The 23,506-nt window shown below is 44.9% G+C and overlaps 1 protein-coding gene across 2 annotated transcripts in view; it reads left to right on the top strand.

Moving 5' to 3' along the window:
• Nucleotides 1–19,916, top strand: part of LOC130879764 (acyl-coenzyme A synthetase ACSM2, mitochondrial-like) — a 29,971-nt gene extending 10,055 nt beyond the window's left edge. The window contains exons 6-13 of one of the 2 annotated variants that reach the window (XM_057778564.1): nucleotides 2,548–2,627; nucleotides 2,799–2,922; nucleotides 4,941–5,021; nucleotides 11,107–11,208; nucleotides 13,348–13,475; nucleotides 13,584–13,683; nucleotides 14,656–14,775; nucleotides 19,655–19,916. In XM_057778564.1, coding sequence (XP_057634547.1) covers nucleotides 2,548–2,627; nucleotides 2,799–2,922; nucleotides 4,941–5,021; nucleotides 11,107–11,208; nucleotides 13,348–13,475; nucleotides 13,584–13,683; nucleotides 14,656–14,775; nucleotides 19,655–19,759 — 840 coding nt within the window. In that variant the 3' untranslated portion in view covers nucleotides 19,760–19,916. Of the gene's footprint in view, nucleotides 1–2,547; nucleotides 2,628–2,798; nucleotides 2,923–4,940; nucleotides 5,022–11,106; nucleotides 11,209–13,347; nucleotides 13,476–13,568; nucleotides 13,684–14,655; nucleotides 14,776–19,654 lie in introns of both variants that reach the window. The other variant, XM_057778562.1, reaches the window with a different exon arrangement.
• Nucleotides 19,917–23,506: the final 3,590 nt, after the last annotated feature.

Below are 23,506 nucleotides of genomic sequence, written 5' to 3'. Positions count from 1 at the left end.
GATCAAGGTGCTGGAGGAATTGCCTGCTTAATGAAGGACCTCATGCTGACTTGTAGGAGATCACCTTCTTGCTATAGCCTCAGAGGAGGGAGAGATGGGAAGGAGGGAAGAAGGAAGAGAGAGAATCTCATCCTTTTGTTCTAACACTAATGTGCCATTGGTACAGGTTTTTCAGTACTTGGCATCATTATCTTCAAATCCAGTCACATGAGACCTAGAGATCCAGCCTAGGGCTCCATCCAGCATATGGATGTATGACTCATATCAGACACCTATGTAACCATCACCAGATGGAAGCCTCAAATGTTGCCATACCTCCCCTGGCCACACCCTCACCTCAAAAGTCAATAACTCTTTTGATTTCTACAGGCTTAAATTTCACCTCTCTCTCTCTCTCTCTCTCTCTCTCTCTCTCTCTCTCTCTCTCTCTCTCTCTCCCTCTCTCTCCCTCTCTCTCTTCTCTCACCAATGTGAGTGTAGAATGTATTATCTTTTGTGTCTAGTTTATTCCACTCAGCAAATTTCTGTGTGAGGGGTTAATCCATATTTTTGCCTATGTCTGGTTTGTTCTTTTAAATTGTCCTATAGTATTCCATTCTAAGAATGTGTCACCATTTCTTTCCCATCATATTACAGATGGGTGCTTTGTTTCTGTCCAGTTTGGGAATTCTAAAGAGCAAATAAGATTGCTTTCCCTGTAGAGTCTGAGGTAGTCATCAAGTAAATCTTCTATGTCACCGCATAGTAACAAGCAATAAATGTGCTTTCATTTTGATGGCAAAAATATACTACAGAACTAGACAGAGTCATCAGTTACACGTAGAGGAAGCTATTGGGTAATACTCAAATGTTCTTTTTTTCAAAACATTCACTTGGATCACTGTTTATTTCTGCACAAAGCTAACATGGTGAGGGAAACAGCATTGCATCCCTGCAGCAAACGCCGACTCCTCCAGCTGCTTGCGAGCCACTTAACGCTGCAGAGCTCAGGTTCATACACAGGATCACAGACCATGCTGCATGAGATCATTATGGGGACTTCAGGAGGAAGGACAGGGCAGAGTTAGCATGCGGCTCCTGGCCTCCCTTGGACACTGCTGTAGAATGCTTTCAGCCACTTTTGACCGCTGTAATCTCTCACTATTAGTTTCATGGAAATAGCCTATAACAAACCTAGTTCCAGCAGGTCAAGACACTGAGCCAAGTTCATATAACTCATTTGCTGCAGCATCGGGTGTAAGTGCTCTGCAGGGTGGGGGGACTTTCCCAATGCAAGTGTTGCATCTCTGAAGGGAAAGGTATCCTGGCAGTTGGGAGCCAAGGAATACCACAAAGCCACACCACACAACAAACCTCACACAAGGGATTTATTGGGAGGGAAAATCCCAAGAGGATGGCTGCCTCTGCTTAGGTGAGAAGAAGACAGAGTTTATATAGTTTCTTGGAGGGTGGAAATTTCCAGGGTGACGTGGGATTGGAGGGATTAGGAGGCCTGATCTTGGGGCAAGCTCAGGGATTGGTGGGATTCTGTGGCCTGATCTTGAAGCTCAGGGATTAGAGGGATTTCTTGCTTGGAGATTGGTAGGATGTTGTGCTAAGGGATGGATGGGATTCTGTAGCCTGATCTTGGGACAGGCTCAGGGGTTGGTTTTATTTTCCCCTTGGCCCTTGTCTTAATTAGGGTTTCTATTGTTGTGACAAAACACCATGACCAAAAATCAAGTTGGAGAGGAAGGGGTTAATTGGCCCACACTTCAGCATTGCTATTCATCACTGAAGGAAGTCAGGACAGGAACTCAAACAGGGTAGGAACCTGAAGGCAGGAACTGATGCGGAGGCCATGGAAGGGGTTCTACTTACTGGCTTGCTTCTCCTGACTTGCTCAGCCTGCTTCCTTATGAAACCCAGAACCCCCAGTACAGGGATGATGTTACCCACCACAGACTGGGTCCTCCTTCATTGATCACCAACTGAGAAAATGCCTTACAGTTGGATTTCATGGAGGCATTTCCTCAGCTGAGGCTCCTTCCTTTCTGATGACCCTAGTTTGTGTCAAGTTGACACACAAAACCAGCCAATACAACCCTGGTCTCCAACTTGGGGTCAAGTTAGAGTCAGGGTAGTTTTCTTTGTCCCTGGTCTCTGGGTCAAGTCGGGGTCAGGGAGTTCTTTCCCTGGTCCTTTTACCCCATATCTGGTCTATTCCCCTGGAGAGCAGAGAGACGCTTTTACACATCCTTTGGTGAGATAGGTTTGAGGTTGCAAAGGTGAGTCTTAAACTGAATGGCAAGAGCCACTCAGGCTTTGACAAAAGTATTCCAAATAAATCTTGTACCTCTTTCTGTCTGCATTCATTCCTCTGTGGTGTTGTGAGCATGGATGAGAATCATGAGGCTTGTTAAGTCTGAAACGAACACAACAGACCATCTAGGATCTCAGTCTGTAGCACTACAACTTGAGGAGTCGTGACTGTCACAGTGATACTTGCCTTGCTGAGTTTGTCAGCTGCTCTAGCGAGCAGTGTCTCAGAAGGTTCTCTCCCTGCAGGTGCTGTCCAGCTATCCCATCAACAGCATGGTGGGTGCCCCCCTCATCTACCGGATGTTGCTGCAACAGGATCTTTCCAGGTGATGGACATTTGGGGACTGGTAGGAGCATCTACACCCATCCCTATGCGTATTTATCTGGACACACTGAACCTATATAAACCCAGGGTCATCACATAGCAGAACTCAGTTCCAAGCCTGGGTAGACTTCATTTTCAACAACACTGAGGGAAAATAAAATCTCTTCTTTAGTTACAAGTTCCCACATCTGCATAGTTGCTTCACTGGAGGTGAGAGCCTTCTCTCAGAGACTCTGGAGGACTGGAAAGCCAAGACAGGCCTGGACATCCGAGAATTCTACGGCCAGACAGAAACGGTATCTACTCCCTGGGGGACCATGGCTGTGTGCTCCTGCCAGAAAAAAAAATTCTGTTTGCTAATCAGGTTATTGGGAAATAATGTATCACTCTTTTGGTTGAGAAATACTAATTGAACATCTACTATGGGAACAAAATGACAATGTTCCTGATTTCATGAGTATTGCAGTCTAGTGGGGGAGGAAGGCAGAAAATCAAGAAGTCGATGCCAAAGTAGGCAATGAAAAGAACTATGAAAAGAGGTAAAGAGTCAAGAGCTAGAGACTTAATCTTCTGTGTTGCTATAACATAATAACTGAGGCGAGGAGGTTTATGAAAAAAGTAGATACTTTGGTTCATAGTTTTGAAGCCTGCGAAATCTAAGATTGAATGTTGGCATCTGCTCATACTTTCCATATCCCATCCCCACAATGCTTCAACTCATGATGAAAATGGTTGGGAAAACAGACATGGGCTAAACAAACTAAAGCAAGGGGCAGCCTTGCTTTGTAGAAAACCCATTCTTGTGTGACTGACAGAGTCTTAAGGGAGCCACCACTCAGTCTCATCAGAAAGGCGTTGAGTCCTCTTCGGACCTTAGAAATGCTCCCTCCCAACATGGCCACCAGCACAGCATCGTCAACTGTTCATTCAGACAAGACCATCATGGAATTTCTCTGTGATGGAGTCACACATTCACAGAGAACTGCAGCTCTCAGATGTGTCAGGCACAACACTCAGCTGTCAAACAGAAGTCAAGGATGGGGAGAAGCCAGTTGCATCCCTACCACCCCTGCCAGTTAATGGGCAGCATGTGTACAGCATGTATCTGTAGTTTTGTGCCACTCACCAGAACAGCCTTGAGCGTCTGTCCCCCGGCTTTATTGGCTCCTTTTCTGAGTGTCTCCCTCTCTCTTGACCCTCAGTGTTTCTCTCCTATTCTCTCCTGTCCTGTCCTCTCTTTTCCTCTCCTGTCCTGTTCTGTCCTGTCCTATGCTCCCTTCCCTGTCACCTATCTTCCTCTTCTGGCTACTAGACCCCCAGTAGTGTTCCCACCAGCAGGTCGGAGGCAGTATTGTGATATGGAGCAGTCAAGAATAGCTTGCTAATACAGGTGAGGACCACAGTACATGGAGCGCACACCTAGTAAGGGCTGCCATCCACCCAGAGAACATGTACAGAAAGGGTTACCCTGTCCCACAGCCTCTCTGAGGGCAGGGTTCATTTCAGGATTCAAGCAAACTGTCTTTAAGATCTTGTGGGTCTTTTGGACTGTAGATGGCTAGCTTTGTATTTTAAAAAGTTAATTGATACATAAGAATTGAACATAAAATTCCTCCTTCTTCTCATCCTTTTCTTCTTCCTCCCCTTCCTCCTCCATTCCTTTTTCCTTTTCCTTCTCCCTCCTCCTCCTCCTCCTCCTCCTCCTCCTCCTCCTCCTCCTCCTCCTCCTCCTCCTCCTCCTCCTCCTCCTCCTCCTCCTCCTCCTCCTCTTCTTCTTCTTCTTCTTCTTCTTCTTCTTCTTCTTCTTCTTCTTCTTCTTCTCCTTCTTGAGAAACTGAGAACCAAGCCCAGGACCTTGCACAGGACCCACAATTGTCCTACCACCGAGCTCTGCCCTCCCCTATTGTGTGATATTTCTATATCTATGCACCACTTATCATGGTATTAGGCTTACCCACCTACTCATGCATTTATTCTTCTGCTCCAGCTTGGAGATGTGGGGTCCATTGCTGCTAATTTTAGTCTGTACTGTGCTGGAAAATATGAGAACCCATTCTCTCATCTAGCTGGATTTGTGGAGAGTAGCTGTTCATTTCTCTTCCCTGGGGAGTAGCCAGATTGTCTTCTGAGCAAATATCTTGGTGAAGCCACTAGGATTGGGGTTCCAGGAAAGGGAGAAAACCGGAGGATGGGCGTGGAGAAGACAAGAGTGAGAATGACTCGGGTAGGAGTGAGACCCGATCACTGAACCCTTTCTTCCGCTGACTGTGCAGCTTTTCCTGAGCCCCGCTGTTCTCTCTGTCTCTCCTCACAGGGAATCACCTGCAGAGTTTCCAGGACAATGAAGGTCAAACCAGGCTCCCTCGGAACAGCCATTACCAATTATGATGTACAGGTTTGCTGAGGGTGATAAGGAGGGAGGGAAACATGCATTTGTGGTCATGTAGTCATCTATTACATTTTCATTGAGTGAACTGTTAGGTATGCCAGCCCAGTTGGGTGAGTTCCCCAGATTCCCCACCTTCTGACTTAAAAAAAAATAATAAACCCAGATCTAGATGGAGTCACAGCAGAATTCCACCAGCCTTTCAAACAGAAACTATGGCCAATACTTTTTATTATTATTATTATATTTTATAATCCAAATTCCCACTCCCTTCCCTCCTCCCACTCCCTCCACACACCCTCCCACCCCACCTCCTCCAATCCTAAGAGAGGGCAATGCACCCTGCCCTGTGGAAAGTCTGAGGCCCTCCCTACTACATCTAGGTTGAGCAAAGTATACATCCAAAGAGAACGGGATCCCAAAAAAGCCAGTACATGCAGTAAAGTTTTAAAATTACTTTAAAAATGTAAACAGAAGGAGCACCTTCAAACACCCGTGAAGCCATAATAACTTGAACGCCAAAGCCAGGTAAACACACTACAACAAAACTATAAAATATGCCTGGTGAACACAGACGTAAAAATTCTCAATAAAATACTTATAAACTGAACATAGGCACATATAAGAAAGATCATGCACGATGATCAAGTTGTCTTTATTTAGACATGCAGACATGCTTCAACATACCTAAATCAATAAGTATGATAAATCATATCAATTGACTCAAAGACAAAAATTGCATGATTATCTCCATAATGCTTAAAAATACCTTTGACAAAAAAAATCCAAGCCAACTTCATGGTAAAAGTTCTGTAGAGAACAGGACTGGAGGGAACAAACCTCAATGTAATAAGTTATATATGAGAATCCCACAGCCAAAATCAGCCTAAATGAAGAAAGTTTGAAGAAATCAGATTAGATTCAGAAATGAGACTGGGCTGTTGACTCCCCCACCCCTTTCTTTAGAGTACTGGAGGCATTAGCAGGAGTAATGAGGACGAGAATAAAATTAGATGGCAAAAGAAGAAGTCAGATTATCCCTATTTGCACATGATATGAGATTATACATAAGAGATACCAAAAATTCTACTGGAAAACTTCTAAAACTGTTCTACACTTCCAGCAAAGTGTCAAGATCCGAAATAAACTTGCAGACGTGAGTAATTTTCTATACACCAACATCTAACGTCTGAGAAGGAGACCCTGGGCACACTCTCATTCACAGTACCCTCAAGGAGATACCTAGAAATCAACCTAACGAGGAAGATGAAAGTCTCTCACAGTGAAAACTTTAACTCTCTGAAGAAAGAAATTGAGGAAGGCACTAGAAGAGGGGAATACTTCCTATGTTTATGGATTGGTAGAATTAATATTGTGAAAATGACCATCTATTGAAAACAATTCACAGATTCAGTGAAATTCTGCTTAAAACCCCCATGATCCTCTTTGCAGAAAAAAAAGTCCTAAAACTCATATGGACGTAAAAAAAAGAAAAAAAGACTCCAGATAGTACAAGCTACCCCAAGCCAAAAGAACAGCATTGGATGGGTTACCATACCAAGGCCCAGGTTATATTGCAGAGCTACAGTAATAAGGAACATAGCATCAGTATAAAACAGACGTGTAGATAAATGGAACAAAATTAATTCAAACATAAGTGCATGTAATTGTAGCTATTTTCCCTTTGACAAAGATGTCAAAAATGTACAGTGGAGGAAAGACAGCAATCAGCAAATGGTGCTGGGGAAACCCGGTATCCACAGGTAAATGATTGCACCAGACCCCAACATAAAGTGGATGAAAGAACTCGATGAGACCCCTAAAATTCTGAAACCGCTGGAAGAAAGCCTATGCAGTGGCCAAGAGGTAAAGAAGCAGGAAAGGACTCTCCGAACGAGATTCCACTTATGCAGGGATTAAGGCCAACAACTGACAAATGGGACCTCACAAAACCAAAAGGCTTCTGTACAGCGAAAGAAACAACCAGCCAAGTGGAGAGGTTGTGTATAGAGTGGGAGAGACTCTTGGCCAGCTACACACATGACAGAGGAATACTACTCAGAATATTCGAAGAACTCCAGAAACAAAAGGCCAAGAAAGCAAATGACCCACTTCAAAAAATGGGTTGTGGGTTTGAACAGAGAATTCTCAAAAGGAAATATAAAAATGGCTAAGAAATATTTTAAAATATTCGTCATCCTTAGCAATTAGGGAAATGTAAAACTAAGTCTACTTTGAGATGTCATCTCACCCTGGTAAGAACGGCTAAGACCAAGAAAAGACCCAACAACAAATGCTGTAGAGCACATGAGGAAAGAGGAGCTCCTGGTCGATGTCAGTAGATAGAGAAATGGTATATCCAGTCGGTACATCAATGCGGATAGTCCACAGAAAGCTAAAGGTAGATCAGCCTTATGCCCCAGCTATACCACGTCTTGGCACATGCCTGAAGGGTTAACATCGTACTCCAAAGATGCTGTTCAGCCATGTTCATTGCTGCTCTGTTCACCACAGCCAGGAAATAGAAACAACATAAATGTTCTTCTACTGGTGAATGAAAAATGAGAATCTAACACACACACACACACGTTAGATATGCACTGTGTGCATACATTTTATTTATGGGATACAATCAGCTGTAAAGAAAAATGAAATCACGAGCTTCGCAGGCGAATAGATGGAAAATATGCTGAGTGAGATAACCCAGATTCAGAAAGACAAATGTTGTGTGTTCTTTCTTATTTCAGAATTCAAGTTGCAAATTTTTTTCTTAAATTTACTTTTTTATTTAAAAACAGTATTTTTTTATTATACATACAAATTCCAGTTTCCTCTCCCTCCCCTCCTCCTTCTCCTTCCTCCCACCCCACACCCTATTCAGTGAGGGTGAGGCCTCCCATGGGGAGTCACCAAAGTCTATCACATCACCTTGAGGCAGGACCAAAACCCTCCTTCCTGTATCTGGACTAAGCAAGGTATCCCTCTACAGGGAATGGGCTCCAAAAAACCAGCTCATGCACTACGGATAAATCCTGGTCCCACTGCCAGTGACCCCACAAACTTCCCCAGTCACACAACTGTCGCCCACATTCCGAGGACCTAGTTTGGTGCTATGCAGGTTCCCCTGCTCTCAGTCCAGAGTCAGTGAGCTCCCACTAGCTCGGGTCAGCTGTCTCTGTGGATATCCCCATCATGATCTTGACCCCTTTGCACATATTATTGCTCCTCCCTCTTTGTGACTGGATTCTGGGGAGCTCGGCCCAGGGCTTAGCTGTGGATCTCTGCATCCGCTTCCCTCAGTTTCTGGATGTATGTTCTATGATGACAGTTAGGACACTCATCAATCTGATTACAGGGGAAGGCCAGTTCGAGCACCCTCTCCACTATTTCCTGGAGTCTTACTCAGCTACAAATCTTTAGGTTTGTGTACATAACATGGAGTAACTATAGAAACTGAGAAAGTAGGAAGAGATTGGGGGGGGCAGAGTAGAAGAAACGGTGGAGGGGGGGTAGTAAAAACGAGTGATATGAGGGGAAAATGAGAAAAATGGAGAGGCTTTAACTGGTGAGGCTGGAGAGGAGCGTGACGGGTAATACAGAGAGGGGAGTGAACATAAAGAGACAAATTACACTAAGGATGTTTGAAAAAGCCAAAGGGAAGCATGTTATTTTATGTTTATTTAAGAGCATATATAATGAATATGTATGTAGGGGTGTTTGTGTCTTTGTGTGTGTGTGTGTTTGTGTGTGTGTGTGTGTGTATACATATACAGTTTCAATGAAGTCATACAACATGGGTGCTAATGCTTCCCTCGAGAGCCAAAGATTAACAAAACACAAAACCCTAATGCCAGGCATGGGAATTCTCCCTTGGAGTTGTTGGCTAGGGGTATGGCTCTGAGAGATTCCCAAACAAAAGAGGCTATTGCTATTGCCTTTGGTTGCCCTCCGGGACCTGAAAATAAGAGCCAATTGATGAAGACACCACACACTTTGGGCACAAGACTTGGAGAAATTCACTGGAACTGACCTGAAATTCTCCTTCCTGAGACCTCACTCGCCCAGTATCGGAAGGTGCCATGCAAGCTGACCAGGGAGAAAAGCGATCGATAGTTCTACTCAGCTATAAGTCTAATAACAAGTACTGTCCCAGCAAGAGATCCGCAACGGTGCAATCATGGCAGTTTTGTCTTAGAGATAACAAAATTTGATATACAGCCTGCTCTAGAGGAGGAAATTCATGCCCGGCACTATAAACCTATGACTGGAGAGGACATGGATTCTAAAGGATAACCCACTACTACCATTTCCCTAAACTAGTATGCTTGCTTATCCTTTTACCCACAGATAACCCTAACTTATCCCCCCTACACACGCACACTCCGCGGTAGACAGAGACCACTACAGAGATCCACAAGTTATCCAAACAAAGAGAGTGACTGGCAGTGGGGTACTCAACCCCAGCTGCTACATCTTTAGTGAGACCCCACACCTAAGGCTGAGGGAACATCGTGAGAAAGGGTCAGGAAAACCAAAAGCCAGGATACCAGGGTTCATGCTGTGAGATAGTTATCTTCTAGAAATCATAGCAGAAGCTGCTCCCAGGAAATCTCAACAACACAGTTGCCAAGACAAAACCTGCATAATGACCTTGCCCAATGTGAATGGGGAGATTTCACAAGACTTCACACCTGCATGAAAAAGTAGAAGCCCTTAGTGGCTGCCGAGAATGAGAGAACCAGTTTTCCAGGGACAAGCTTCCTAATAGGGTATTCAATCCCAAACAGTCAACCCCTTAGCACAAGCATACTTGAGCAACAGCAAATGAACTCAGCATGGTGTGTGTGTGTGTGTGTGTGTGTGTGTTTATTACATACGTATGTACGTAACAGTAATTAAAGAAGAAATATCATGGATCTGAGAAGAGATAAAAGGGATGGAATGATGTAAATAAAATATTAATGTATGAAGTTCTCAAAAATAACAGGCTTAAACTTAAAAATAATATTGATATATTAAGATATTATTTTAAAAGGAGGAGGAGAGCCAGTGTCCTGGCTCAGTGTGTAAGAGTTTGATTCCCTGAAACTCATATGGTGGAAGAGAGGACAAACCACAACCTACACAAACATACATACATACACACACACACACATGAATGAATGAATGAATGAATGAATGAATTGTTTTTAGTTTTAGTTTTTGCGGGAGAGGGAGAGGGAGGGCAAAGGGAAGGATGGGGAGGAGAAAAACAGGAGCCACTGTGCTCATCTAGCAAATTGTCTAAAGAGTTGCATCACTAAACATGATTTTGAAAGAAAAATAGAAGTGGCTTGGCCTAATGTTTTGTAGCTCGGGTTTCTAGTTTGACAACCCCGCACATTTCCTTCTGGGTCAGTAGGTACCCATTGCAGCACAGAGCCCAGTGACAGATGAGACAATGAATTTCACCACTCTCTGTTGTATATCAGTGGATGACACTCATTTTTGTTAGCATTACAGTGACTGTACTGTAGCTAAAGTGTTTTCTCTTTTTATTGATTTTGGCTGAATTCTAAGAACTTGAATTTATGTTTATGGGTCTATGAGTACATGTAGAATTCTGTTTATTATAAGTATAATAACTTATGTCTAATTTATAATCATGTGTGATGATCTCTCCTGTAACTGACTGTGGTAACTATACAGAAATGATTTTTAGTATTCTATTTCATTCACCATAAGCACTTCTGTTTTACAGAGGCCAGCATCCGAGCTTAGTGCCTCATAGCTGAATTCAGTGGGCAAGGTAGCATTTGATTTTCAGTCTCTAAGTCTGCAAGTGAGGAGTCTCTCAATGATAATAGGCATTTTCTTCTGAGTTCTTAGAGCCAACGGCACCTGCCTAGGTTCCTCTGGCCCCGTATACTGAGAGGCTTGGCTGACACAAACCCAGGCAGGTGCACCAGGAATCTGAGCCTAAACCACAGGCTCCTCTTGATTTCTGATTCCTGTTGAGAGCAAAACGGTCTCCCCTTGCCAACTCTGCCGTCACACCGCTGTGTGAGTAGCTTCTCTTCAATGGGTCATCCATCCAATCTTCCTCTTCCTTCAGGTCATAGATGAACATGGAAACGTTCTGCCCCCTGGCAAGGAAGGAGACATAGCCATCAGGGTGAAGCCCATCCGGCCAGTAGGCATCTTCTCTGGATACGTGGTGAGGACCTATGCTCTCCCTCTGTTTCCCCGTAAGGATGAGATGAACCACATAGATGAGGGATGCCAAATGTTGTAGAGACCCCTCAAGAGGTATTGGTGAGAGTCAGAGTTGTCAGGCTCAAGAATCGGCACTTTAAGATGACACCTAATTCTGTGTAAACCAACAATAATGTTAAATTAGAAGCAAAAAGAATGAGCACTTTATGAAGGGAGAAGCTGAAGCCTGGCCATTCTCTCTCGTCATCCTCAGCCGAGTACTAAGCAATCACTAAAAAACTCACCTTTACCCATAAGCCTTTGCAACAATAAAACCTTCTACAATGTGCCCATGGTTTTATTGCCTCTGAACATGCTCCCTGCTCTCTCCACAAAGCCTGGACCCAGACTTTTAGGCATTGTGGAGCTTTAGAGCCATGCTGGGCAACTCCACGGCAAGAATCACAGTAGCACTGACAGCATCTAAGGTTCAGATTTCCGGAAACCACTCACAGATAGAATCTGAATAGAACCGGCTCTCTTACCGTGTAGGGATGGTGAAACCAGAGATTATAAGCTCAAGTCAAAGCTACAAATCTTGGGAAGTGGTCAGAGACAACCTCGAACACACACCTTCTGGAGATGTGGCGAAGGCTTGTACCCAGGATAATAAGTGAGCACATCCAATGATAATGTTCTTCCTATTGTTTATTGTAGCAGTTCTCAACCTGTGGGTCATGACCCCTTTTGATATCAAATGGCCCTCTCATGGGAGTCATCTAAGACCATCAGAAAACACAGTTGTTTTTATTATGATTTATAACAGTAGCAAAATTATAGTTATGGAGTAACAATGAAAATAATTTTGTGGTTGGGGGTGGCCACAACATGAGGAACCGTATTAAAAGGCTGCAGCACTAGGAAGGATTATTGAGTATGTACAACAAAGGCAGCACTCTTAAAACTCCTGATACACCTTTAACATATTTAATGTTCTTAGACACCATGTAAAATTTTTAGAGCCAGCTTGCTTAAATTCAAATGCTACTCTGGTATTTGCTGGATGACCGGAAGCAAGTTATCTATCCCCCTGTCTCACTTCCTCATTGGTGAGTTGGGTGTCATATGGTATCACATTAGGAATGCAAAGGCAATGGTATTTATAAAGCACTTACAACTGTGCCACATACACGTGTAGTAAATAAAGAAACCATGACAGGTGCAAACTATCATCTCCACAGGGAAACTGAGGCTCTGCAACCAGGACACAGCTACATCGCACTCTTCCCCAGACATGGCCCACACGCTTTCCTCGTTTGTTCTCACATGCTAGCAAAGGAGCTAGGACATGGGTGTCCCCAGCAAATACACAGAAAACAGATGTAGTCACATTGGCAGATATATTTAAGGCCATGTTGGTACTGCCAGCAGAAGCTGCATGGTGACTACAAGAAATCTGTGGTCATGAAATCTGGTTTGTTGTCTCAGTTCTATAACTTAGAATAGCAGTTTGGCTTCAGACAAACCCCTTGAACATCCTTTGACATCCCCAATGATATAGGTAGGTGAAGAATTCCAACCTTGTAACTGAGCATCAGCTTAAAACCCATGCTCCCATACCAGAGTAAGCTATAAAAATGTCCAGACAACAGGTAGCCCTCAAGTCTCCCTAATTAGCCATGTGTTTGTGACTCAGCTTAATGGAGGTGCCCAGCCATGGCAGAAGTGTGAACACTGGCTGAGGCTTTGGAATCTTGCTGGCCAATCTCTAGCCCTTTCACTTATAATGAGAGAGCCAGGAAGAAAAGGCCAAATGGACTCAATAACCTTGGGTTAGGTATTGTGCAGTGACCAGAGCTTAAACTGTCTGGGGAAGGGAAAAGAGAACATACGGGGGGGGGGGGAGAACACCCTAGGATATATGGACCAATGAATATATCAGTGTTAAATGTAAGATTAGATTCAGGGTAGTAGTGAGAGACTGGAAGGACTGGAATAAATAGAGAAGATTCAAGTTGACTGGGGGATCTGAGGTAGGTCAATTTACACAACATAGAGCTGCTCACGTGGTAAACTGAATGAAGTAACTGTTCACAGAAGTCCTGGGGCAGGGGTCTTAGACTTTGCAGACACAGTAGCCTTTTTGTTTCTGTTTCTCTAGAACAATCCCAAGAAGACAGAAGCCAATATACGGGGAGACTTTTGGCTCCTGGGAGACCGGGGAATCAAGGACCCAGAAGGGTATTTCTACTTCATAGCGCGGACAGACGATATCATTAATTCCAGTGGGTGAGCATTGTTTCTGGACCAGGACGGGCGAGCTTGGGTTTTGTTCTGCCTGACTCTCAGGCCTCGAGGTTGGGCGTCCTGCCTCCTCTGAAGGATGTACTTTCGCAGGTACCGTATTGGACCATCAGAGGTAGAGAACGCATTGATGGAGCATCCTGCCGTGGCCGAGACAGCTGTGATCAGCAGTCCGGACCCTTCCAGAGGAGAGGTGACAGTGCCATTGGGAAGCACAGAGACAGTGTTGTACCGCGGTCAAGGACACAGATTCACAGGCTAGGCAGCTTGGGTTCAAATATTGGCCGTCTTGCCAATGAGCCGGATGACCTTCACCAAGCTGCTTAACCACTGTTTTCCTCAGTTTCCACATTTGTAAGACGAGGGATTGTCATGAGCATGAAATGTGGTAGATATTTGCAAAGTGCTGGGGACCAGACATAGCACCATAGCACACAGTCAGCTGTAAGGATCTGTTTCTTGACAAGAGTAGGGGAGGACTTGGTCTAGAAGATGCAGCCCTTGAACCATGGCATGAGGCAGGAGGAGGACCCTGTAACATCGAGGTGACAGGACTGTGCAGAGCTCACTGTGTGTGTGGAGAGGGCTTAAGGTGGGTGAGTGGATGTGGGTCCCAGTGCACTTCTTCATAGCACAAGCTTGGTGATGTCGTGTGACTGACAGATATGGACCGCGTGGCCCGTAAAACAGCAACAGCCACTGGGAAAGCAAAAGAGGGCCTTCTGCTGAACTTTGAGTAGCAGATGGTTTTATTTTACCTCCCATGAATTAAATGTGAAAACTTCATCCCACCCTACAGATGGGTAAACTGAAGTTTGAAGAGATTGAACAAACCATTTAAAGTTAGAGCCCCCAGTCTTGGCTTTCCTGTCCTTCCTCTCTGCAGCTCCTTTTCCCCCCAGAAGTCCTTTCTATCATAAGTGAACCAGGTGAGCCCGGGGTCTCTCATCCTCACATCTCCTTCTGAAAGATAAGTCCCTGGAGGACAAGTTGGACCGTTGGCTGTTCTCACCCACTTCCAATATTTTCCCTTCCTTTGACCCAGACGTTTGAATGGATGCAGGCATTTAGTTGTGGCAGTGGTGGCTATCTTGATACTGATTTTGCTTCATCCCAAGAGATGAATAAGTATTCTGATTCCACTTGGGTTCCGTCCTTGCTGCAGGTGGTAAAGGCATTTGTGGTCCTTGCCCCTGAGTTCCTGTCCCATGACCCAGACCAGCTCACCAAGTTGCTGCAGCAGCACGTGAAGTCAGTGACAGCACCCTACAAGTACCCCAGGAAGGTAAGGCCTTCACCAGCCGTGTCCCCTGTGCATGCAGAAGAACGCCTATTATATGTCTCTTCCTTGGCATGACAACAAGGCCTCTGACTTAAAAGTCTTCCTTGCAGTGACCAGAAACTACCCCCAAACCACCCAGTAATCCTCTTAGTGCCCGAAGAGTGGCCACAGCCTTTGACTCGCTCTGAATTAAGAACCAAATGCTTTCAGAGAAGTTCACTCTGCAGAGTGAGGCTTTGTAAAAATATTCAGAACTGCACAGCTTTCGGTTGCAATGACAGAAATAGAACTTAAAATTTGCTGCTTGCATAACTGGCAAGTCCGTGAGTGGGCAAACCTTCTTCATGGTGAGTCCCCGGCATGGACAATGTGGTCAGACATTTCTATTTCGTTTCTTCACTTGCCTTCTGGATCGGCTTCTTTGTTGAAATGCTCTCTCTTTCTCTGAGGTGCCATCTTCTCCAAGTATACAGTCTTAGCAGCTTGGCAAACTGAAGTAAAGACATTGCAGGCATGTCCCCCAAAGACCAATGAAGGTCTTGAAGTTGCTATTATTAAACCATTCTATGGGACCAGGACAATGAGATATCCTGACTGGTCAGTTCTGAGTCATGTGGTCATCCTTGCAGAAAGTGGAGGAAGGATGGGAGAGAGTTCTTCCTTACACCCCAAATGTGGTCTGAGTGAGGAATAGGGGTTCTCCTAGGAATGGAAATATTCCTTCTGGCAATGGCAGAATAAAGGGACGGCAGACGGGAGTGACAGAGCAAAGGGACCACAGAGAACCGCCGGGGACTTTCACTCTGGGTGCTAAGACAAGTGCACTGCTAGGGCAGGAAGATGGGGGCTGCTCAGCTTCTCATCCCCGAGACAAAGGGCCCGAGTAACACTTCAAGGAGGAAGTAGGTGTTTTGGGTTCATGGTTTCAGAAGTTGCAATCCCTGGTCAACTGACTCCATTTGTTTTAGACGTGTGGCGAGGTAGAACCCTGGTCAACTGACTCCATTAGTTTTCAACATGGGGCAAGGTAGGAATGCCGTAGTGAGAGAGCATGGGAGAGAGAAGCTGTTCACCTCACGGCAGTCAAGAAACAGACCAACAGAGAAAGGGACTCGGGAAGAGATAACCCTTGACAGAATGTCCACCCCCAAAGAGTCCACCACCTCCCAACGATGCCACCAGGTTCTGAACTCACCAATGAATTAATCCAATGAGCCAATCACACCCTCACAGTTCCTCCTCTGAACCCTGTACGAGCCTTCAACACATGAACTTCTCTAGGAGATACTTCATGTCCGAACCACAATAACCCCAATGCTGGAATTTGCACAAAATAGGAGTTTGTCCCAGAAAATGGGGAAAATATTTTGAGGCTGGGATGCAACGTGAGAGGAACCATATTAGGCTTAGAGCCAATTAAATTCTTAGGTATCCTGTGTGCCCAGTGGCTTGCTACAGGTTAATTTCATAGGTGGGCACTCTAAGAGCAGACCCCAGGGAGGAATGCTCATATGCAAGGGTTTTAAGAAAGTGTTGGACATGTACCTCTGGGGAAAGGAAGTAGGAAGGGGGAGAGAAGGGCATAGTGAAAGCACATTGAGTTTTTGGTGTCAGCTGGAACCTGGGCCTCCCCATGGGAAGCTCAGAGGTCACTTCAGAAATGTGCTGAATTGGAGTGAGGAGCTGGAAAGGGCTGTTTATAACCCCATGTAGAACAGGCGTGAATGCACGCTGCTGTGGGAAGGGCCATGACCCTAGCAAGACAGCAATCCTTTGAAAAGGTACTAGAAAAGGGTTGGTGGGGCACTGTGTCCTGTCCTCCATTCCTGCAAAGGGACGCAGCGAAGCAACCAGACTTTCATCCTCAAACCGAAAGGGGGCAGCACCACACGGTCTCAGGAGTCACACTGTGGGTCAAAACCCACTTCTGCTAGCTGCCCAATAGCCTCTCTGATCCCGAGATTCCTCGTCTGGAAAATGAAGTCGGAGGATGTTGATTTTCCCTTCTGTATGTGAGCGGTTTCTTTATTTCTGAAGAAACCACCGACATGGCAGCTCCCTGATTAACCTGGGAGGGTTTTATTGTATATGAGAGAGGGAGAATAGACTAAGGCACCTGGGGAGTCTGCCATGTTGTTGAAAGAGCCTGGGAACTAGCGTGGGACTCTGATCTGTTGTAGGTTCGTTTGAGTTAATAGAGAACTAAATGTCCTCTCTAGACACGGGGGCGGAGCGGTTAAGATTTTAAGCATTGGACATGTAGAAAAGTGTCTGGAACAGAGTAAATGTTTAATGAGTGTTGCTTTAAAGAAGTTACATGGAGCTGAAAAGATTCCTTCACAGTAAAGAGTACTAGCTGCCCTTCTGGGGATTCTTTACTGGATTCCCAAAATCCACAAGGCAGTTTAGAACCGGCTGTAACTCCAGTTTCAGGGAATCCATCGCCCTCTTCTGGCCTCTTCAGGTAATGCATGCACACGGTACAAAGACAAAACATGCAGGCAAAACATCCATAAGCATATAACAAAAATGAATGGTTTTATTTTTAATTTTTAAAGAAGAAGAAAGATATCCAGTCATGCCATATGTGAGGGATTTTGAATCGCTACTGGACATTTTGGAAGACCAAGAAAGGGGACCCGGTCACATCACACACACAATGAGTGTATCACTCAAGTACTGGCCCTGTTCTTGTCCTCTAGAGTCCCTAAGGCAGCAGGTTCTTTCCCCTGCAGTGCCCTCCCTACCAGCCACATCCTCTATTCCTCATTCACGGTAAAACAGGGTAGCTTTCTTCTTAGCATCACACTGAACTTTTCCTTGTGGCCTCCTTCCACTCCTTATGTCTTACAGGTACCAAATAGTAAATACTTTACAACAGTTGGTCTTTGCTGCAATTGTTACATTTTGCCCTTCAAATGCTAAATCACTCAGAAACAATATCCCTTCTAAAACAGGATGACCAGTAAATAAGAAATCACCACAAATAAGAAAGTTACAGACCACCATGACTTTATAGGCCAGAGATCAAGAGCAGGCTTTTGCCACAGGGTGGAGTTATAAAGCCAATAATCATAATCACACCATGCCAGAGGCAGGCAGGACTTCGAAAGGTCCAAATGTTGATAAAAATGATTTTTTTTAAGTTGTAAGAGAGTAGACCTCCAAGTGCAGCTGCAGGGAAATGTTCAGCTGGGCAGGGTATGGTCACTAAGGTGTGGGAGTGGGCAGGTAGAACTAGCTCGACAAGAATAAAATGGAACGACTTTGGGCAGTTCAGTAGTAGCAAACTTCTTGTAAACTAGGGGCTTTTCCTCCTATGTACACTGTATCAGCTACTTTTCTCAAACTATGACCAAAATGCCTGAAAAACGCCTCGTACAAGCAAGAACTTATGTTGGTTTCAGCGATTTCCATTCTTAGTCCTCAGCTTTGTTGGTTCCGGGCCCAGCATGAGGTGGAACACATGGTAGTGTCAGCCTGTGGAGGAAGAGGCTGCCCCTCACACAGAAAGTAAGCAAAGTGCAAACACAAGAGGGGCCAAGGCCAATATACAACCCCAGAGACAGTCCTTCCCTGTGATCTGCTCCATCCTTCTAGGCCCCAGCTTCCAAGGTTCACTACCTCCTAATAACAGCACTGTGTTGTGAAATCATCAACGGACTAAAGCATTCATTAACACAGAGCTTTCATGGTCTAATCATCCCCATGGGATGCTCTTATCTAACCTCCTAGGCTCTTGTCAATCAAATTAGGCTGACAAGATTAACCATCATATATGAATGCCTCTGACAAATACAGTTTAAAATTCAAAGGCGATAAGAAATTAACAACAAAGGTAATAAAATAAACTAATTAGAACAACCAAATGTTAAAGATTCACTTAAACTTACAAGTTGTTTATTTCTAGAATATGCATCGTCTGTTTTAGGATGCAGTTGACCACAGGTAATTAAAGCCCACTGAAACCAAGCCATGGACGAAGAGGGGCTAACTGAATGGCTGAGACTATGCTTACGTATTCTGCCCACAGGTTTTTCAGCCTCTGCTCCATCCCAATGTGCTTTGAGCAAATTCCTTTCTCAACAATTCTTATGGAAGCATTCACTCAGCAACTGCCAAGAATATAGGTTTTCTTTACCAGAGTCCCAGTGAATACCTTTCATTAGCTTTACAGACAACCCAACCCCAGATAAATGCCATAGCCAACGGAGTCACTCAAGTGAAAGTCTCAATGAATTGTCAACATCTACAGGTTAATACTCGGGGATATCCGAGTGGGTCCTTCACTTCAAACGAGAGAACGCTGACATCAGTGAGACTGGGTAGCTTGGCCAACCACACAGAAGAACTGAAACAAAATTCAAAACCAGGTCCCAGTTAGATGTCTATTTCAGATGTCTCTTCTAGCTCAGATGAATGGCCACACTTATGCGTTTCCATTCCATGAACAACCTCTTAATATCTTCACAACAACCTAAAGATATACTTAATAGTTAAGATGAGTCTTGGAGACGTCCAGGGACCTTCCAAAGTTGACTTGAGTAGGAACTGAAGCCTACAGAGCTTGTTAGGGAAGTTCAGGTGTCTGCCTCTGGGCCACGCCATGTTCATTTTACTGCTTCTCTCGTCAAGACTACATATAAAGTCCAGTGCTCTGGTCCTCCCTGCTCTGGGCTAGCCATCTTCTTCCTGCCCTGGTGTCCAGAGACCTTCTGAGGCTTCTAGCAGACAGAGCTGACGTTAGAGCATCTTCATACTTCCCCCTTATGTATCTAGACCCTCCAGCCTTCAGAGCTGATGCTTACAGGAACTCCTCAAAAAAAAAAAAAAATCCAATGCCACTGTGGTCAACCCACGCTGATCTGATTTCTCACACCAGGTGGAGTTTGTCTCGAACCTGCCCAAGACCATCACAGGGAAAATCAATCGAGCAAAGCTCCGAACTGAAGAATGGAAAACATCAAGACAAGGCCAGGCCCAGTGAGACTCCCAAGGCCCTCACTGGGGTTCTGTCTTCCCCATTCTTTCCTGTGACTTTTCAGCCTTCCTATAGAGACAAAAGATTACTCACACAGAGGTGCGTGTGTGATTTCTGTCTTTGTTGAGTTATTAACACAGAACAATGACATGTGGGATGCTAACAGAAGAAAGAGGGAATGAGAGATTTGCAGGGGAAAAAATCAAGTGAGAAAAATCTAAAACAGCAAGGAAAAGCAATTATAAATGATAGTGAGCAGGAAGGGAGGAAGGAAGAAGGGAAAAAGTAGAATGGGGAGGGGGAGAAAAGAGAAGAGAAGGAACTGGAGTGAAATTAGGAGAAGAGGAGACTTGAGCAAGACACCAAAGTCTTTCCAGGTTGCTTCAATCCTTAGGGACATCATGTCCAAATGAGGAGGAAATGCCCTTTACACAACATTTGTCATGCACAAAGGCACTGTTCTGCACAAGTCACAGGCCATCCTGCTTCATGCGTGTGGCATCTGCAGGCTCAGCTTCTGCACCTCCCAACATACCACTCCCTGTGGCTCACATTTCTTATTGTGTCTACTCTTCCTGGAATCAACATTAAAATCGTTTCCAAATCAAAACTCTGCGGCCACTCTTTGGGTAGAAAGGAAGGGGTTTGTAGCAGCTTATGGACTGGGGAAACCATAGAGGACTGACAGATGATGTGAATGGCTTGGTTACTATAGTTTCCTGACCAGCAGCTCTACAGGTGCAAGGGGATGTTGATGTGGCGGGAGCATCACCTATAACCTGGAGATCAAGGGTAAATGAGTCTTCTTGGAACTGGGCAATCAGGAGATGGAGGCAAAGGTTCTCAAGAGCCAGTGCCTCCTCTGAAGAACACTCAGTGACGATGAAAGAACAATGCTTACCCAACATTTGCCAGGAGCTAGCCACTAGCACTCTGACTAGAGCCATCATCTGAAGTTTCACAGAGGGGGAAACACAGGGACAGGTTCTGTCTGTGGAAGGCCTGTGCCGTGATCATCATCCCTTAGCCCACCAGTATGTCTGCATTGGCTTTTACAGTCTGTGTCAGTCAAAGCTAACACCCCCTTTTTGACCGCCCCCCCCCCCAATTCTCTCTCTCTCCCTTTCTCTCTCTCCCTATGAAAGTGTGAAAACCCAATACTCCGGATGTTTGTGTTAAAGAAAAGCTAGGGGCTCATGCTGTTTACTCGGGTTTCACAGTGATTGCCATGTCCTGAAATGTTATAAAGATGACATTAGCAAGGATAAAAAAATAATCTATAAATTAGCCAGTAAGAGTTGGAAATGAGCCCTAGTCTAGGTCTCTCATAAATATTATTTTAATCGAGCTTCATTGGGTTTCATATTATAAGCCTATTAGACTTGAAATGGTACTTTGTTTCAAAATATAAGACATTTTGTGAATTGTCAAGGACTCGTGAAGGTATAGGCAGATGCTGGAAGGTCAAGGAAGCAGGCAGCCACTTCACCCACCTCCATGAGGGCAGAAGGTCACAGTCCCTCTCCTCTCGCCCATCCGTGCTGTCCTCTGTGAAAATCTAGGGTGGTGCCACACATGAGCCTTCCTCATTCCCTACCCTGTTAGGCTTCTTACCTTCCCACGTCAGTGTCCCAGATCAATTCTCAAAAGGACAGTGTGAGTTGTTTGCATGAAGTGTGGGCATCATGTGACACAAACACGGCTTCAGGTACCCAACATGCTGCCTTAGAAGAAATCTCTGAAAGGAAAAAGGAGCCCATGAGATCACCATCAGGTGAAGGAACGTGCCGCCAAGTTGGACGACCTGAGTTCAATCTCCAAGGTTAAAAGAGAGAAAACTCCTGCCCATTGTCCTCTGACCTCCATAGGCACACACACACACACACACACACACAGATAAATAAATAAGTAAATAATTATAGTGAAATAATGAAGAATAAAGAGAATTAAGGATGGCATCACACAACCTCTAAGGTTAGCTTCCTCTGGCTTTAGACACAAACTGCCCAGCTCTTGGGAAGCTTGCACGTGCCCCTGGACCTTCTCCAGCGCCTCCGTTCTCCCTCCTCTCCAAAGTCTTTTCTTGATGCACTTACTCACGGCTCATGTTTCATACTAAATTGTGATTGAAGGCTTAGACCTTAAATGGTCTTACTCAGAATTTTATCTAACAAAAACTCGGGCTAGAGAAAACTCTCTGTTCAGCCAAAGGCTTCTCCTAGTGGAGGACACTGGGCGGTTTTAGCTGAGTGACACTATCCGATCTAAGTAGCAGTTGTTTGTGTCCCGTGCTCTTCTCTCGATCCTGACTGGTCCTTCTTAACCTGTGGCCTACTATCATTATCCCCTAGTGAGAATGACTGTGTATATGGAAGCATGTTCATGTGTGTCCAGTTGTGTATGTGTGTGTGTCCGCGTGCGTGTGTATACATGTGTGTGTGAAAGTGTGCGTGCACATTAGTGTTCACGTTTGTGAACGCCAAGGGAAAGTCTTGATTATCACTCTCGGGAACACTATGGGTCTCCTTTAAGGGAGAATTTCTCACGGGCCTGAAGATCACTTAGTTAGGCTAGACTAGCCAGGCCTGTGGGGCCCGGGGATCCTCCTGTGCCCACCTCCCTAGCCCTGGGGTCGCAAGTAGATGCTGCTCTTTTACTTTCTGTGCTGGTTCTCCTACCCTGAGGATGATTTTTACTGCATTCCCTTGCTGTGTCCAATGCAGGAGCCTTGCCTTGGCTGTTGTGCACACCAGTATTCCCAGTAGTCTGTACCTTTAGTAGAGGCTAGTGTATGGGGCTGTGAAGAAGTCGCCAGCCCTTGTCTTTTCCAGCATATGATGGCGTTTGACCCCCTTATCCTCTGTTCTTCTGTTCTCTCCCTGTAATACCCGACAGCGCTTTTTCAAAAGCAGGTGCATCAGCCGCCGCCCCCCCCCAGCCATGCACATGAACACAACCAGTCATGAGTGTGCATTAGGTCATAACAAATTAACTTAAGGAAGTGCAGATTAACGCAGCAATTTTGTTATGCTTATAAACTCTGTGGGCTTGGAGTTTAAAAAAAGAATGGAACAGTGAGATTTTTTGTTGTTGTTGTTGTTGTTGTTGTTTTATGTCAGTGCTCCAATACATTTAGGACCTCCAGTTGAAGGATTTAGGAGTTGAGAGAATTTGATGGATGGGATTATGTTGTTTCCCCCTGCCCCCATTCATATGTTGACTATATTTGTACTGAACCTTCTTATCCTGGATAAGAGGAGGTCATGAAGGTGGATCACAAGGGAGTGGTGGGATTAGCAGATTTATAAGAAATGGGGGGGGGGAGATCATTCTCTCCCAATCCTGTGAGACACAGCAAGGAAGCAGGTGTCTGCATAGCTCAAGAGTCTTGACAGAGAGCCAGATTATTTACCCACTTCCTCGTGGACTTCATAGACTCCAGAACTGTGAAAAAGAAGCTTCTGGTATTCCAGTTGCCCAACGGTGTCCAGTCACCTGTCATCTAGAAGGTTTCACTAACGTGGAACCTGAGTGGACTGGAATAACAAAGAGAGACCTTTTATGTGGCCAGAATTTCCTTACAGTGTTGTTGTCTCAGATGTCATACCTACATAGGTAATTAAGATTAAATCATGGTAGGATTGTTGCTCAACCGATAAATTGCAAGACACCCCATAAAATAAAATTCTACATGTTAATCCTATCTCTGGAAGAGACAGACAGATCCCTAGGACTGACGGACCAACCAACCTA

This window comes from Chionomys nivalis, chromosome 8 (assembly GCF_950005125.1).
Source record: "Chionomys nivalis chromosome 8, mChiNiv1.1, whole genome shotgun sequence".
Lineage (NCBI taxonomy): Eukaryota > Metazoa > Chordata > Mammalia > Rodentia > Cricetidae > Chionomys > Chionomys nivalis.
The sequence above is the reverse complement of the archived record's forward strand: the minus strand, read 5'-3'. Positions and strand labels throughout refer to the sequence as shown.